Raw genomic sequence first — 14,740 nt, forward strand, 5'->3', positions numbered from 1 at the left:
GTAGAAAATCAATTGAGTTCTCAGGGACAGCGATTCCATAGGCCCAAGTGGTCATCTATGAGTGCATGAAAATATATTTTAGATTAAAAGATTTGCTCTGTGGAACGGTTGCTCATTATGCAGGTCTTATAAATTAGAGGGGGGAAGCAAATGCCAAAGAAATATGAATTTAGTGGATTTTCAAATGTAAAGCTCTAATCCTTTTTTTCCAGGGAGGGCGAGGAAATGGCGGCCAAAAGGGAGACCCTGTGAGTAGTTTCTATTGCTAATGTTCATATTTTATTTTCATAATCATAATTATATTCAAAGTTAGGATTGTTATTATTGTTATGATTGTAATCCTAACATCTGCCTTACAACACGTATTTTTCTCGAGGTTTTGTCAATATGATAGCTTATGAAACATGGATGCGTGGTAAATGATTGAATTCTGCATATCTCATGTTTTTAATGTGGATACATGATGTATAATCTCTTTTGTAAGGATAATGAGAAGTGTATATGTGGTAAAATGCTAAAATAATATCTCATCGTGGTATGATGGTACCGGTGATGTGCGGGATATAGGCTCATTTCCTTAGACATGAAAGTTGCAATCTCAATAATATTCTTAACATTCAATTTGCGACTTTAATTAACACGTTAAAAACTGTCAACTAACCGAATGAACGAGTGGCAATACAACAACAACAACAATGCATCTCTTGCCTGCGGTCAGGGTTTGGACGGAGGCTCCGGCGTCAAGGGGGATGACGGCAATAAGGTGAGAGGAACTCACCGGCAACTCGCGCAAAAAAACCTCGGCGATGGTGGTGGTGGCTACGGCTGAAACGAGCTGCGCGCGGCAAAAAAAAAAACCTGCCATGAAATCGCGTCTCGAAATGTGACCGCGTCTCGAAACGCCGAAGAAACAAACGGTGATGTGTCGTAGAGAGAGAGAGGTCACCAAGACGACGATTCCTGCAAATCCGTAGTGCTCTTATTCTCCGGACGTTTATACGGCCAAATCCTGAGGCCTTGTAGTTTCCCTCCGGTCCACACATCGCTTCCCTCGGGTTCACTGCTCGCTCAGGAGGTCCCAACGAACGCACACGCTGTCCTCTTCTGCAGTAGCAGAGGAAACTAGCCTGGTTGCCACTCTGTCTGCCCCCTTAAATTCTGTTACAAATGCCTGATTAAATGCTCGTGGTCTATGCAACTCAAGTAAAACGCTCCCTTCCTGTGTAACATTCTTGCTACTCCATCAGCTGTTTTGGCCGGGTCGCCATTTGAAAAAGATCACTCCATGGCCCTGACCTGATGTAAACTGACTAAATCCCCACCGCCACCGTGAATGTTGTGAAGAGAAACGGTGGGCATACGTGTTTATTTAATTGTGCGGACACTGTGAGAATCAAACTCCACTTCCTGACTATGTGTGGGATTTGGATTTGAGCTGCGCGGCGGGTTCTCAGGTGTATCGAGTTGATGGTCCCAGCCCACTGACCGATGACTGCGGAAGAGTAAGATAGTGCCTGTCGGATAGGATGGTCCAAGGGTGTGTGGTTGGGTCTTTTTTGCATGGTTGATAACATTTTTCCAGTGATTGCTGGGTTTATACCCATCATCACGGTTGAAGCTTGTGTTGCCTCCGAAACGTCGTGATTTTTATTTTATTTTATTAATTTTAATTTCATTTTTTACCTACGTGACTTTACCGAAAGAACTAAGAGTATAAGTTAAATGTGTTTTTGCTTAATTTAGCTCGCAGAATTAAGGCAGCAATATTATTGACGAATGTGTTGCATTGTTCGGTGCTTGTGCACCGCTGCCAATAGAGTGTCACCGAAATAATTGGTAAATTATAAAGATCACTTGAAGGGCTCTGAGAAGTAGTTCTGTGATCTCTGCCTCCACGGGCCATTCTCAAACACACCAGGGTATGTACCGCTCTGGGAGAGTTCGTTGTGGATTCTTCGTTGGGTGGCATTGCCTCTTAACATTGCTGCTTGACATGGGATAACATTGGGGAGGGGTGGGGGTGGGGGAGGAAACGACAGGATTACAGTAATTCCTCGATATACGAAGGAGATGCCTTCCCAGAGCTTCGTTCATGTATTGAAAACTCGTATATTGAGTAACTTTTAACATTGATACAGAGGATGCGTTCCCAGCCTTCGTAACGTACAACTTCATACTATAAAGACTTCATAACCGACTATTCATATCGTACTGTACAATATCAAAATAAAAAAACTGACACAAATAAAATACATAGCGTAAAGAATCCATATCTTAATATAATTGTAGTCACATTTATATCATACTCTAGATGAATACATGTATTATTCATATCAGTGTATGAATTTATTACTTTAACGCTTTTTTTTTAGCTTTCTGTATAAAATAATGGAAAGCAATCCAAAGATTCGTTATCTACCGATACTTTTTTTTTTATCGAATATACGCATATAGAGGTGTTTGCTGTAGAGGTCGCAACCGGGTACCCGATACCCGTACCCTATCCGATACCCGGCGACCCTGGTGCGGCTGGGTACGGGTAGACCGTGAGTCACTGGTGAGTCACCGTTTGTCACTCATTTCGGGTAGGGTACGGGTACGGCTAGGGAACGGGTACCCATTTGCGACCCTGGTGCGGCCGGGTACGGGTAAGGAATCAAAACCCGTTTGCGACCTCTGGTTTGCTGTAGGTGAGAGCGGGACATTTAGAACTGGTAGGGGAAAACAATTAGAATCACGTGTGCTGTGAAGTGAACACCAAGAACTCCAGCCACGACGACGACTCTTGGTACGGCCGGCACGTGCGCAGACAACGAGCCGGCTACGCAGAACGGATTGGCCTCCTGATCGATTTAAACTCTTTCCTCTTTGCTTTTCACCCTCGCAGGGACCCGTGGGAGGCAAAGGCCAAAAGGGGGCGGTGAGTTTTTGAGAATTGCATTCACCGCACGCAACACTTTTTCGTTAAAGACCGTTCACGTTCAGAAGTGTTCCCGCTCACTGACACTCGATTCACAGCCGACTGCAGCCAGAGCACCGTTGTGGCTGGGCCTCGAAAACCGTTCACTGGGTTTCCATTGAGAAGTCGGAGAAAGAACTCGGTTTGAATGAATGAATGTCGATCTGTTTGTCAATTCACTGCTGGATGATGGCCTCACTAAACCTATGCTGTGTCGATCGCGGGGTAACTGCTGCTGCGTGACGAACCCGGCGACCCGAGTTCGATTCCCAGCCACGGCTAACATCAGTGGCGATTGATAACTGAACAGCTCTTGGCTCTCTCCCGCTTACTTCACCAACCCACACTGAGCGTTGTGGTGAAGTATGGTTAAACATAATCCGCACGTTCTCTCAATAAGCCTTCTTCCAGCAGTGAATTGACAACGGACATAATATCAGTGTAAATAATATTGTTACATTTGTAGGTGCTGAGTGGATTGTTGCTTCGTGTGATCGCGAGAGATGGTGCCGTCTTGGGGAGACCTTCATCCAACTTGTGGAATGATCATCGATGATGAAGAAGATTTTTTAAAATAGTTTTTTAACTTAAACAATTGCCGGTACAATGCACGAGCGACGGGGAGAGGGGCCACATATATTCTACTGACGACAAGCTGGAGGCAGGGGAAATGGGATGACGATGATGCTTCATGATATCTGTCTAAACGCTTGTCTGTGTCTGCTTTGTGAACCTCCCTGCACGTATTTTCTTGCTCGCCCCCCCTCCCTTTCTCTCCACCTTGCTCCTGTCTCATTAACGCAATCAGCCGGGACCCGTGGGTGAGATGGGCCCTGGAGGAGCCAACGGGCCACGTGGGGAGCTGGGCCCGGAGGGGAGGCCCGGGTCTCAAGGCAAGACGGGCACCGAGGGGGAGCCTGGGGTGCCCGGACGCTCGGGTCGACCAGGGCCTCCCGTGAGTGATGTGATTTAGTGTGCTGATCTTAAACGTGCATTGGAAATTGTTGATACTTCGACTGATGCTCTTGCAGCTGTGGAGTGACTCATGCAGCCAGCCATGGCTGCAGGGTTTTGGTGTTACATGTTGTTTATGTCGCTTATTGTGAAAATTCGGTCACAGTTCCTATGATCACTGTTACATTGCTTTTATGGCTGTATTTTGGTGATTTCGAAAACGTTTTTTGGTTTGGCCATGTTTGTTTGTTGTAGTACGGAGTTAGACTGATGGCATTAATCTAAGTTGTATTGTGGTTGTTGTTTGACTTGCATCCCACTGGGATTTTTGCACACAGCGTTGGTGTACGGTGCTTAATGTGGAATATTTTGCTGTCTTTTCCTGGATTCTCTGTTTGCACTTAGTCACATAGTCAAATTAAGATGTTTTCTTGGTCATGTTTTTGTTTGTTGCGGTTGCACCCGATTCAATAGCCGAATGGTTCACAGGGCTATACCAAATACATGAAACTGAAAAAAACTGAGTGATGTGCGCGAGGACTACAGCGTGACCGGTTTATCGCCCTGGCATCCACGAGGGTCGATGCGTTTTCAATATCGATAATTATAGCTCCTTTCCCGCCGCTGCAAGCTGCTGATTTCGTGCCGGTAATGCGTACAAGCGACTAACGAAACAAATGCCACGACAAGTACCGTACCTGCAAGGGAGAACGCTTTTAGGCAGATCAGAATAAGCATTTGGAAAATCTGAATAAAATTTGTGTAGCCAACACTTCCTGCCAAATTGAGGTTGTAAAGTTTCATTTTTTTTGTCTAACTTTTGCGTACTCCTTCGTTCATTCCCCGCCCCGCCACAGGGTCCGATCTCCAGCGAGCAGAGAATCCGCGAGCTCTGCACACGCATGATGACCGGTGAGTGTGCCCAAGCAGCCTGCACCAGGCTATACCCACGAAAGCAATGGCACTGTTCTGTTTTCATTAATGTTAGTTTTGTAAAAAAGATTGTTCACATTTCCCATGCGTTTTCAAGGTCTACCGCATGTCGTTGGGCATCATGTCCAACGTTTCGCGTTACGTGCTGTGAGCTTTCAATTCGGTTCGCGAAGAAGCACGTGGAGCGAAACGTGAGGCGTCGTGCCGAACAACACCGAGCGGTACAGCCATGAGACACGATGGGACGGCGATAAACAATCCTTTCTCTGCGCGTCTCTTTCCTTGTCGCTTGTGGCCGCCACTACCCCCCACCACCCGTCGCCCCCTACACCCGGCCCTGCACCAGACCAGGTGGCCCATCTCTCCTCCAGCCTGCAGCGACGTGAGCTTGGAATGCCGGGCCTACCTGGGCCCCCTGGCCCTCCTGGGTCGCCCGGCGACACGGGAGTCACCGGCCTGCAGGGCCCACGTGGCCCGCCCGGCCTCAAGGGACCTTGGGGCATCATGGGAGACACAGGGCCCAAGGGTGAGATGGCCAAGGAACGTGTTGTTGGCACACAGATGTGGTGGGGCGATTAGTCCCGTGTGTGTTTAGGGTTAGGGTGCATGTTTGGGACATTGTGTAGTGCTTAGGCCATTGTTTAAACTATTAGACCTAAGTTTAAGCCATTAGAGATGTTATATTTCTGCCAGTATACATACTGGTAACAAACAAGGCAGATGTGAATGACATCCTGGCGAGAATATAGTGAAACGCAACCCAAAATTCGACCTGGCTGAAAATCCCCAAAACAAACCTAAAAAACTACAAGTACATTTTATAATTACGCTTGAATGTTAATCTTTGTTGTGTGTACACGTGTGCGTGTGGCCAGGTGAACTGGGCACTACTGGCGACAAAGGAGCTGTCGGAAAGGCCATTAAAGGCTCTGTGGGAGATCCAGGTCCTCAAGGTAAGGGTGCTAGTTGCACGGGCGGAGGAATCAATGAGTGGAGTTCATGGGAACCAATAACCCATGGTAGTAGTGATGGAAAAGTGATGAAGTGAGCTAATATTTCACAAATCCGGGGCTCACTGTGGCACCCCCAGGTGTTCCGGGCCCTGAGGGCGTGAGCCGGAATGGACGAGATGGGTCAGCGGGCGACCCTGGAGATCCGGGACGCGTCGGACTTCAAGGGTCATCCGGTGCGGCCGGGACGGCCGGAATCTGCGACAACTCGGCGTGCGTGCCCCAGGGGCCGCCATTTATCGTCTTCAGCAGCAACAAGAACCACGGCAGCGGGAAGAGCAAGAAACGACGTCACGCAGCGCCGCGTCACACCCGGTCATCGCACTTGGCATAGACGTGCGACCCTTGAACCCTACACCCCGCACGGCCTGACCCCGATGACCCCATGAGCTCAGCACGAACGGCCGCCCCTCTCACGTGACCTCTGCCCTCCCCTTTTCATATTCCTTCTGGCTTGCCTTCATCACAAGCACTGCTTGTTTCTCATCGCTTACTCTCCTCCACATTTTTCCTCCTTGACTTCTTTCCCAAATTGTCTCTCCTATCCCGCCCGTGCTCATCGAGTATTCCCCTCCGCCATCTCGTTTCCTCCCCTCAGTCTTCTCCCTTCTTCTTTTGTCGTGCTCTGTGTTCTCCCGATGCCTGAGCACGTCCCGTAGAAATTGGAGAATTCCCAAGCGTGGGAGAGCGGTTGCCGTGATGGTGAATGCTTCACGCTCAGCGGGAAGAGAAGGTGACGGATGCAAGGACAGCGACGGGATTCTCAAGATTTTTGTTTTTTTATAAAGCAATGGTTACGATGTTTTTTTTCTTTCACACACCGACCAGTAAGCTGCGAGTGAACGTTTCCCGTCAACCCAAACATTAGTGACAACTGTGGGATGTTGTGAAGCCTATGACCCCCTAAAGAGTTTACTTAATTGCTCTCCGATGCATTAAGGTATACCAAGTTACAACCGGAAAATGTATCCGAGAGCTCGACAGCAACAACCGCTAAAAGATACGCAGTACTAAGAGTTTACTTTCCTAGAACCCTCACATTTTTTTTCACTCCTATTAACTACACACACGCACAGCGAAGTGATCAGCTTTCCTGTTTGGTGCTATACTCGTGTATATTGTTAATACTGAAGTATCGATTTGTCAAGGAACAATGGCTAGATGTGTTGAAAATTTCCGGATTCGAGGCGGCCCCGGTGGCTCAGGGAGGCTGATACTACAGCCCTCGTCAGAGCAATGAGCCAGCACCATGGAGACGCTGGGTTCAACTCCCGGGTTTCCCAACCGAGATTAACGCAGGCTCTCAAGTGAAGGGCGCTTAATTGGTTTAGCCCCGTCATCACAATGGCGTGAAAAAAATCTTATGTTTTGGGGCTTTACGTTTAATTTGGTCGCGCCCAGCACTCGTGAGGGCTTCGAGTAACAGAAGATGGGCACAAGGCAAATCATTCAATGTCCGCGTGGGTGAAGGGGTCGTGCCGAGTGGTGGTGGTTTATTAAAACTTTTCAAGGCAATTGGAATATTCCTGAAGTTGGAACGTGTGACTGACATCAATACAAAGCCCCAGAATGGTTTGCCATGTACCTCGCCACTGATCATGCGTTCGGGCCTTTAAATTGGTGACAAAATTACATTTTATTTGAAATGTAATGAATAAAATGTATTAACTTGAAAATCGCCTGTATGCTAAGTATTGCCTTGTGGGGTTTTAAATAAAAAGTAACATGTGGACAAAGAACCTTTGAGATGTCCTGAAGGATTCCTCTGTTGACACTTGCCCTGATTTTGCAGACTTGAGCACATTTAATCCTTGATATTTTGTGTCCTACTTGGGACCTTGACCTTGGTCCCGAGTAGGAAAATAGGAAAGTTCACAATTTATTTTCACCCATGAAAAAAAATCAACATGAACCCATGTCGTTGTTGGTTCAACAAACATTTTAAACGTGGAAAGATGTTGTGTCGAGGACTAGAGGCTTGGGAATCCGATTTAAGGGCTCAAAATTCAGAATGTATCATTAAAGTCAACCTTTGTTTCTATTCGGCGCCCTTATAAAACCTCCGTATAGATTCTTTGTGCCAAATTTCATCCTTCTGTTCCTTCTAAAACATTCGATTTTCAATCAGTCGCTCATATCGATTAACACGTATGGTTATGTAACAGGCCTTACAGAGCCTTCACTTGATATTTGACCGATTTCGACGAACACTGGAAAAAAACATGTAATATCTGGAAACTTCCAGTCCTCACACCACTTTAACAAAGGGTCCATTGACCAACGTTAGTCTCATCCCCTAACACACACCTATGGGATGGTGTAGCGCCCACTAGAGAATGCATTTCACCCGCACCAGAAATTCTCATTGACCAACCGAAATGATGGCCCATCCACTTAACACATTCCTGCGGAGGGAGCTGGTAGGAACGTTGGGTTGCTCGGTCAATGGTGGCGTGGTGTATTCCACAAATATGCCCGACTGTGAGGGCGGGCACAAGCCGGCGTGAGTAGGTTAAACGTTGAGTTTTATAAGGGCACCACGGGGTGACCAGCCCCTCCCCACCCCACCCAGCCCCTCCCTGCACCATGGACGGACACAATAATCCCGTGGGCTGGTGTAACCAGGTTCCTACCATTAACATATACTTCCACATATCTAATTTACACACTGTAATTCCAACTAACCTCAGATACATAAAATGGGCTAAGCCTTGCACAATTTTTTTTTGGGGGGGGAGGGGGGGAGTTTCAATCAGGATTTTGCTTAAAGTGAACTTTTAATTTAATAAAACACAAATGCCATCATAGTTTGAAAGTTGTCTTTGTTGCCAGTGATAATGTACAGGAACAATGAGACCAACAAAAAAAAACAATACCGTCAACTCGGCGAAAGAATGAGCAAAGCTTTTAAGCAATGTCCATCAACCGAGGTACAGGGTTAACCATGTTTTTCAGTACGAGTTTACTACTGGCAGTTATTACAAAAAGAAAACTTAAAAATAGGAAATACATATTACTAATTACAAAAATACAATTTGCAATAAGCCTGCTAGTTCTGATGGTCATGTTTATTTGGCCCGTGCTTTTCAAACAGACATCGACTGGTTGAACCTTTACACCAATTAAAAACCCTTTTACATTGTCTTGTTCAATCTAATTGCTTCACGATGCAATTAGGTCTTTAGGTCATCACTTAGATGAGATGGTGGGCAATAGACATTTAACGATTCATCAATACGTCTATAAAGTTGAATCTTACTCGCAGTACATGCATTTAATCATGTAATAATCGGTTTTAATTTGCATATGCGGTGTGTTGGGAGAACTGGTGTATGTTCCCATGCTGCGCTATGAACCTGGTGGCCTAAGTTCGTTTACCCACCACAGCGAACAGGTGGCCGAGTGATATCTGAAATGTTAACTGGCCTCCCCTTTGGTCACATCATCCTCAACATGTATACCCGACGTGTATCAGTGCTGGGGAGTCAAGGCGGCCAGGCGTTGTGCTGGCCACACCATCATCCCCTTGTGCGCCGTGCAAGCGAACAGCATTTTCCTCAACACCGAGGCTACACGTGTGATTTGTCAAGATATGTTTCAACGGTTATGGTGGTGGTGTGTGCATTGCTGGGTTTGGACTGTTGCACATAAAACGTGGTGCTATTTGCTGAAAATTAATTTTCAGAATACAGCTACACAAAGAATGTTTCCGTTCAAGCGACACACAGCAAAACTCAGGTGCAGAATGAGACAATAACCAGCAGGCACAGATTGTCCGGTAAACAATCTTCCGTTTACTAAAGGGTCCACCAATACTGCTGCAAGGTGATAACTCGCAACGAAAACCTCTTCCCCTCTCCTTGTGGTGAAGCCTCTTAATTAAGCTGGCGGATGAGCTGGTTGATGTCATCCCCGCGGTCACCCGTGGGGCCGGTTTCGGACTCCTGGCCGCCCTTGCTGAGCCGCGAGTGGCGCGCCACCGACAGCATCATGGGCTGCAGGAAGAAGGCGGCCGTTCGGAAATTCTTGCCAAGCGTGAAGATCTCGTGGATCACGTCCTCCAGGCACACCATGCCATGCTTGCCTGCGTGAGCGCGCACACACACACACACCACCGTCAATAGTCACTAATCACGCCTTTCCGTATTCATGCTATTTGTATTCATATAGCATCCTAGTGCGACCGCACATCAAAACACTGTACATCTTCACTGTGGCTTCATTGTTACATTACAATTTGGATGTATACGTCCATAAATCCATCCGACTGGCACCAGCAAATAATTATAGAATTCATTCTATTACAAATTTAGTCGTATCCCTTCGTCATCTCGCCTCAAGTCAGGCGTAAAAACGCGGCTCCAAGCAATTTTCTAAATGAGCATGGCTTATAAGGGTATGTGTGGCTGAATGTTGTACGATTGTTAGGTGCAGTGTGAGGATTAGAATGGATATGGTAAAGTGCCTTGGAATGGTTCTGACAGAGGGGGAAATATAAATGTGAATGATCGTTATTAACAACTTATTGGAAGACAGCAGACATAGACCAACATCCCCGTATTGCTTACAAAGCCTAAAAGATATAAGAGCAAGTGCTATTAGTGAGGACACAGACTCATACACACACGAGGAAATGAGTGTGGTGGGGCGGGAGTATTACCCAGGCAGTCCTCAATCATGGCGTTGTCGGTGAGAGGGCACAACTTTCCGTTCACCTTGGTCTGTCCCCGCTTCAAGATCAGCTCACGCACAGACTTTAGGTTTGGGTACCTGGTGAGATTCAACACAAACACACCCAGTTTGACATACAAGCACGTGGTCTGGCCGGAATTAGGCTACACAAGCTAGCTCAGTGGGCAAAGTGGACCACAACGCTACCTGGCCACCGAATACCTAATTTCCATAGACAGCGAACTCAAGTTGACTTGAGCAGATCTGAGTAGGCCCGATTTTTCTCAGAACTCGAGTGTATGGACAACTCCCATTGTGTCAGTCAAAATTTTATAAATGACTCGCATATCACTTGATCCTCAGCCCCTACAGGCAGACTAATGCTGGCCAGTGCTGCGTTCAATGCATCCCTCACAGGACAGCTGCCACCAGGGGTCCCCTGCTGCAGACAGCCGCAATGTGCAGTGCACGGGAGGTGCGATATAAATATTAAGTTACGAGGATGGCGATGGGCAAGGGTGGGATTTTCATCTTACCCCCACGCGATGAAGGGCTCCACCTCGCGCAGCATGTGCAGCGACGTCTTGCCAAGTTTGATGAAAACGCCCGAGAAGATGCGGCACAGACGCAGCAATTGCAGGCAGCGCTTTGCCTTATAGCTGCATGCGTTGCAACTGTGAGGGCAAAGATAGTTAATTGCTGATGACCAGAGGCATTGGGTAGTGCTGCAATGCCTGAATGTTAGACTCATCGGCTATGATCGTTCCACTGCTGGACAATGGCCTCCGTAAACACTCATCCCTAACAGCGCTTATTCAATCAATCATGATTCCCCCCCCCACCCCCCACGAAATATAACCTATCATATAATTTAGCTTTTAGGGCAGTTTCACTGACGAATAGACCTTACCAGGTGAAATTAAAAAAAATTTTAGTTGGGAATGTGTGATTTAAAAAATTTTAATACACAAAGACAAATATACCGGGGTGGCACTTTTCCAGCAGTGGATTGACAACAATTTCCCATGTACATTATTTGAGAAAGGAAGCAGGTGAGCTGTCCAGGCAAGCGGCAGCTCCCACCCACGTTGAACTTCTTTCGCACCGGAGTTGCGAGGGAAGAACAACTGAACACAAAAAGCAGTTCTAAAATAAATGCATTTTCAAATGTGCGTCCGTGTCATCACCTGCGCACGCGCACGGCGAAGATGAGCCGCGGCTCTGCGGGCGGCGTGAGGTGGGGCCCAGGCTTGCACTCCAGTCGCTGCAGACGCACATCGTCGCGCTCCCTTTTGCGGCTGTCGCGCAGAAACTGCTCCGCGCGCTTAAACTTGATCTTGCGCTCGGTCTTCGAGCCCTGAGGAGAGGGGTTGTGGAGGTGAGCGAGGACGAGCAGACGCTGAACGTGGACGCTGTGAAACCGTCAAGTATTGTTGGGTGTTTACCCTTGGTAAAGTGGACGTAAAAAACAACCCATGCAATTAATATTATCACGCGCACGGGTAGGTCAAAATAATAATTTAAACAATATTAGTCCTATCTTGATTTGAAGCTTTCATGACTGCAGGAATCCATACTTTTTGGTTCTTTCGGTAAAGTCACATAGGTAGAAAATAAAATAAACCACGACGTTTTGGGTGCAACACAAGCGTCCGTCATCAGGTCCTGTGTACTGACAGTAGTCAACCTGCAGTGCCAATGGACTAATGGCCACGGGAGGTAATGACAGGGGAGTCAGCTTGCAATGCGAGTGGACTGGTGGCTATGGGATTGATCGACAATAGGAGCGTGGCCAGAGGACAAAAGTGGACAGTCGAGTCTGCTGGTAGAGCGAGCGGTCTAGAACCAGCGAGAAGGTCCGGGAATGGGGGCGTGGCCTCAGACTGTATAGGGATGTTGCAATGGGGTCTCTCCGCCTGTTGGGAGTGTGAGCACATGGCTCCTTGAATAAAGAAACCATCTCAAGACAAGTGCGTCCAAGTCGCCATTACATCTGTATCAATCGAGTGCTAAATGAAAGCCTCCCCACGCCACCGATGGTCGTGGGTGGCCGGTTGGCCACACACTTCGCCATGTTCGCCAGTGTGCGTTGGCGAAGGTTGGGCACAACCCATGACCGGTTCAGATAACACATTCCTGCGGAGGGAGCTGGTAGGAACGTTGGGTTGCTCGGTCAACGGCAGCGTGATGTTTTCTGCAAATATGGTCGACTGTGAGGGCGGGCGTGAGTAGGTTAAACGTTGAGTTTTATAAGGGCACCACGGGGTGAGCAGCCTCTCCCCACCCAGCTCCAACCCCTCCCACCCACCCAGCCCCTCCCCACCCACCCAGCCCCTCCCCACCCCTCCCATTTTAGATGCACGACGGACGGACACAATAATCCCCTGTGGGCTGGTGTAACCAGGTTACTACCAGTATCACTCGCCACAAACATTAAAGTTAAGTCACTGGGTGCCAATTTCATAACCCAAATTAATTCCTTTAAGTCGAACCGAGCTGTAAATGCTGCACTTTGGAGACTGGGTTGGTGGATTACACACATTATGTACGGGCACCTACATTAAAGGCTACAATTGTTTTCAGTACAAGACGGCACAGAAAACCGGTTGCCGACTTGTAAGTATTCCCAGCTGGATCCTTCTGTAAGGTTTTTTTAAAACTCAGTGGAGCACCCTAGGATAAAGATCATGGTATAATAATCGCAATGTTAAATAGCATTAAGAGTCAAGGCAGTTGCTGAAGTTTACCTTCCTCTGTTGTAAATTGCGCTTCTTCTGCGTTTCCTTGATGGCCTGGTAAGCTTTCCGCTTCTTCAGCAGGTTCTCAGGTACTTTGGGCAGCCTCTTCACTTCTCTGCACAATCAGACACAAGCCCATACAGTTATTTGCGTGGACAACAAAGCACTACAACAGTGTACAGGTCTGCTTCGCCTTGCACCAACACACCTAGGGCAGCCTCATCGCCGAGGCTCTGCATTGGGATGCTCCGCCAATTCCACTACTTATGATGAGCGTTTGTCTCACGTGGCAAACCCACCACGAATTCGAAGGGATCACTCTCAAAGCGCCGCACAGATTGATAACGGGAAATGCAATATTTGGAGTACCACTATCTCAGTGGTCCCGGCAGCCAAACCAACAAGAACCACTTTTGGCGTCATCTGGTCCAACACCAATGGAGACTAGGCTCTAAGAAAAGCTGTCTCGGGTGTGGACCAATCAACTTCAAGGACAGTGCATATCATCATTATCAGAGTTGTTTCTTTTCGTTTGCATTTTGACTGCTTGTGTTGTGGTTATTGCAAACACGATCCCTTGTATAAAGGTATCAGTTTTTGTACCAGTTGAAAGGGTAAAAACCTATTACCATAAGAGCCATTTTTCTCAAATTCGGTAAAAAAAACTCAATACTTCAAGGGCTGCAATGCGCTGTGGTGAATACGTGACGGTGGCCCTTGACAAAAATCATCACGAATGAGTCCTTAACGAGCCGCATGCGGCTCCGCAACGCTGGTTACCGACACCCCCCTTGGCAAAAATCTCCTCTCGTCGACAACCACACCGCGGCGTCGTTTAAAGGCCGCGTCTTAAACACGTGTCGCGAGCGTGGAAGATCTCGCGTGAACAAAAGTTGCATCGCTTTACCCGAGGTGCAGTCTAATATAGCCAGCCACTGCTGTCCCGCACGTCTACGAAACCACGTCTAAGCTCTCCAACGCCTTCACCACACCCGTACGGCCTCGTGTGAAGTATTGTCAAACAAAACCCAGCCCACGACTCGGTACCGGTTGTGGCGACAAAACGGGCCCGTTCCGCGTACAGTAACACGCCGAGCACGCAACCGTACGCCCGTGTTAAGACATTTAAGCACGCAAAAAAAACCCTCCATAATCCGATAAATCAATTAATCGACGTGGTATTTAATTACAGCACAGGTTAATCGCCGTGATATGATCGATGTTCGTGAAGGATGGCGGGAGATTGTCCGCATAGAGCGGCCACTTACTCTGACTCCGCCATGGCTGCTCGAGAGGGAGGAGGAGGGTGCAGGCCGTGACGTCACGAGCGAGGTGCGGGGCGACGGAAGCCCGCGGTGTTCATAAAACGCGTTCTCAGAATGAATTTTTAAATACTGGAGGAATCTGATGATCTGTTAAGCTCTTTATTTCACACGGATGTCCAGCAGGAGCGGGTCAAAGCGTTGTATATAATA

At 47.6% G+C, this 14,740-nt stretch overlaps 2 protein-coding genes across 2 annotated transcripts in view; one reads left to right on the forward strand and one right to left on the reverse strand.

Moving 5' to 3' along the window:
* LOC133340897 (collagen alpha-3(IX) chain-like) overlaps positions 1-7,595 on the forward strand; it is a 51,857-nt gene extending 44,262 nt beyond the window's left edge. The window contains exons 31-38 of the mRNA XM_061549372.1: positions 213-248; positions 719-763; positions 2,888-2,920; positions 3,768-3,914; positions 4,771-4,825; positions 5,193-5,372; positions 5,722-5,799; positions 5,937-7,595. Coding sequence (XP_061405356.1) covers positions 213-248; positions 719-763; positions 2,888-2,920; positions 3,768-3,914; positions 4,771-4,825; positions 5,193-5,372; positions 5,722-5,799; positions 5,937-6,190 — 828 coding nt within the window. The 3' untranslated portion in view covers positions 6,191-7,595. The remainder of the gene's footprint in view (positions 1-212; positions 249-718; positions 764-2,887; positions 2,921-3,767; positions 3,915-4,770; positions 4,826-5,192; positions 5,373-5,721; positions 5,800-5,936) is intronic.
* Positions 7,596-8,661: 1,066 nt separating this feature from the next.
* RPL7L1 (ribosomal protein L7 like 1) lies at positions 8,662-14,620 on the reverse strand. Its single transcript, XM_061549373.1, has 6 exons — positions 14,534-14,620; positions 13,275-13,380; positions 11,715-11,884; positions 11,064-11,201; positions 10,517-10,626; positions 8,662-9,940 (listed from the first exon to the last, which is right to left on the reverse strand). The coding sequence occupies exons 1-6, from the start codon at positions 14,545-14,547 to the stop codon at positions 9,732-9,734; spliced, it is 747 nt and encodes a 248-aa protein (XP_061405357.1). The 5' UTR covers positions 14,548-14,620; the 3' UTR covers positions 8,662-9,731.
* Positions 14,621-14,740: the final 120 nt, after the last annotated feature.

This window comes from Lethenteron reissneri, chromosome 10 (assembly GCF_015708825.2).
Source record: "Lethenteron reissneri isolate LAM-NWPU_2019-01 chromosome 10, ASM1570882v1, whole genome shotgun sequence".
Taxonomy (NCBI): Eukaryota; Metazoa; Chordata; class Hyperoartia; order Petromyzontiformes; family Petromyzontidae; genus Lethenteron; species Lethenteron reissneri.

Excerpts from the sequence above, each read along its gene's own strand:
- RPL7L1 (XM_061549373.1), bottom strand. Across the intron at positions 11,885-13,274 it reads GCAATTTACAACAGAGGAAG|GGCTCGAAGACCGAGCGCAA; the intron begins GTAAACTTCAGC and ends CCCTCTCCTCAG. Across the intron at positions 11,202-11,714 it reads TTCGCCGTGCGCGTGCGCAG|TTGCAACGCATGCAGCTATA; the intron begins GTGATGACACGG and ends TTGCCCTCACAG.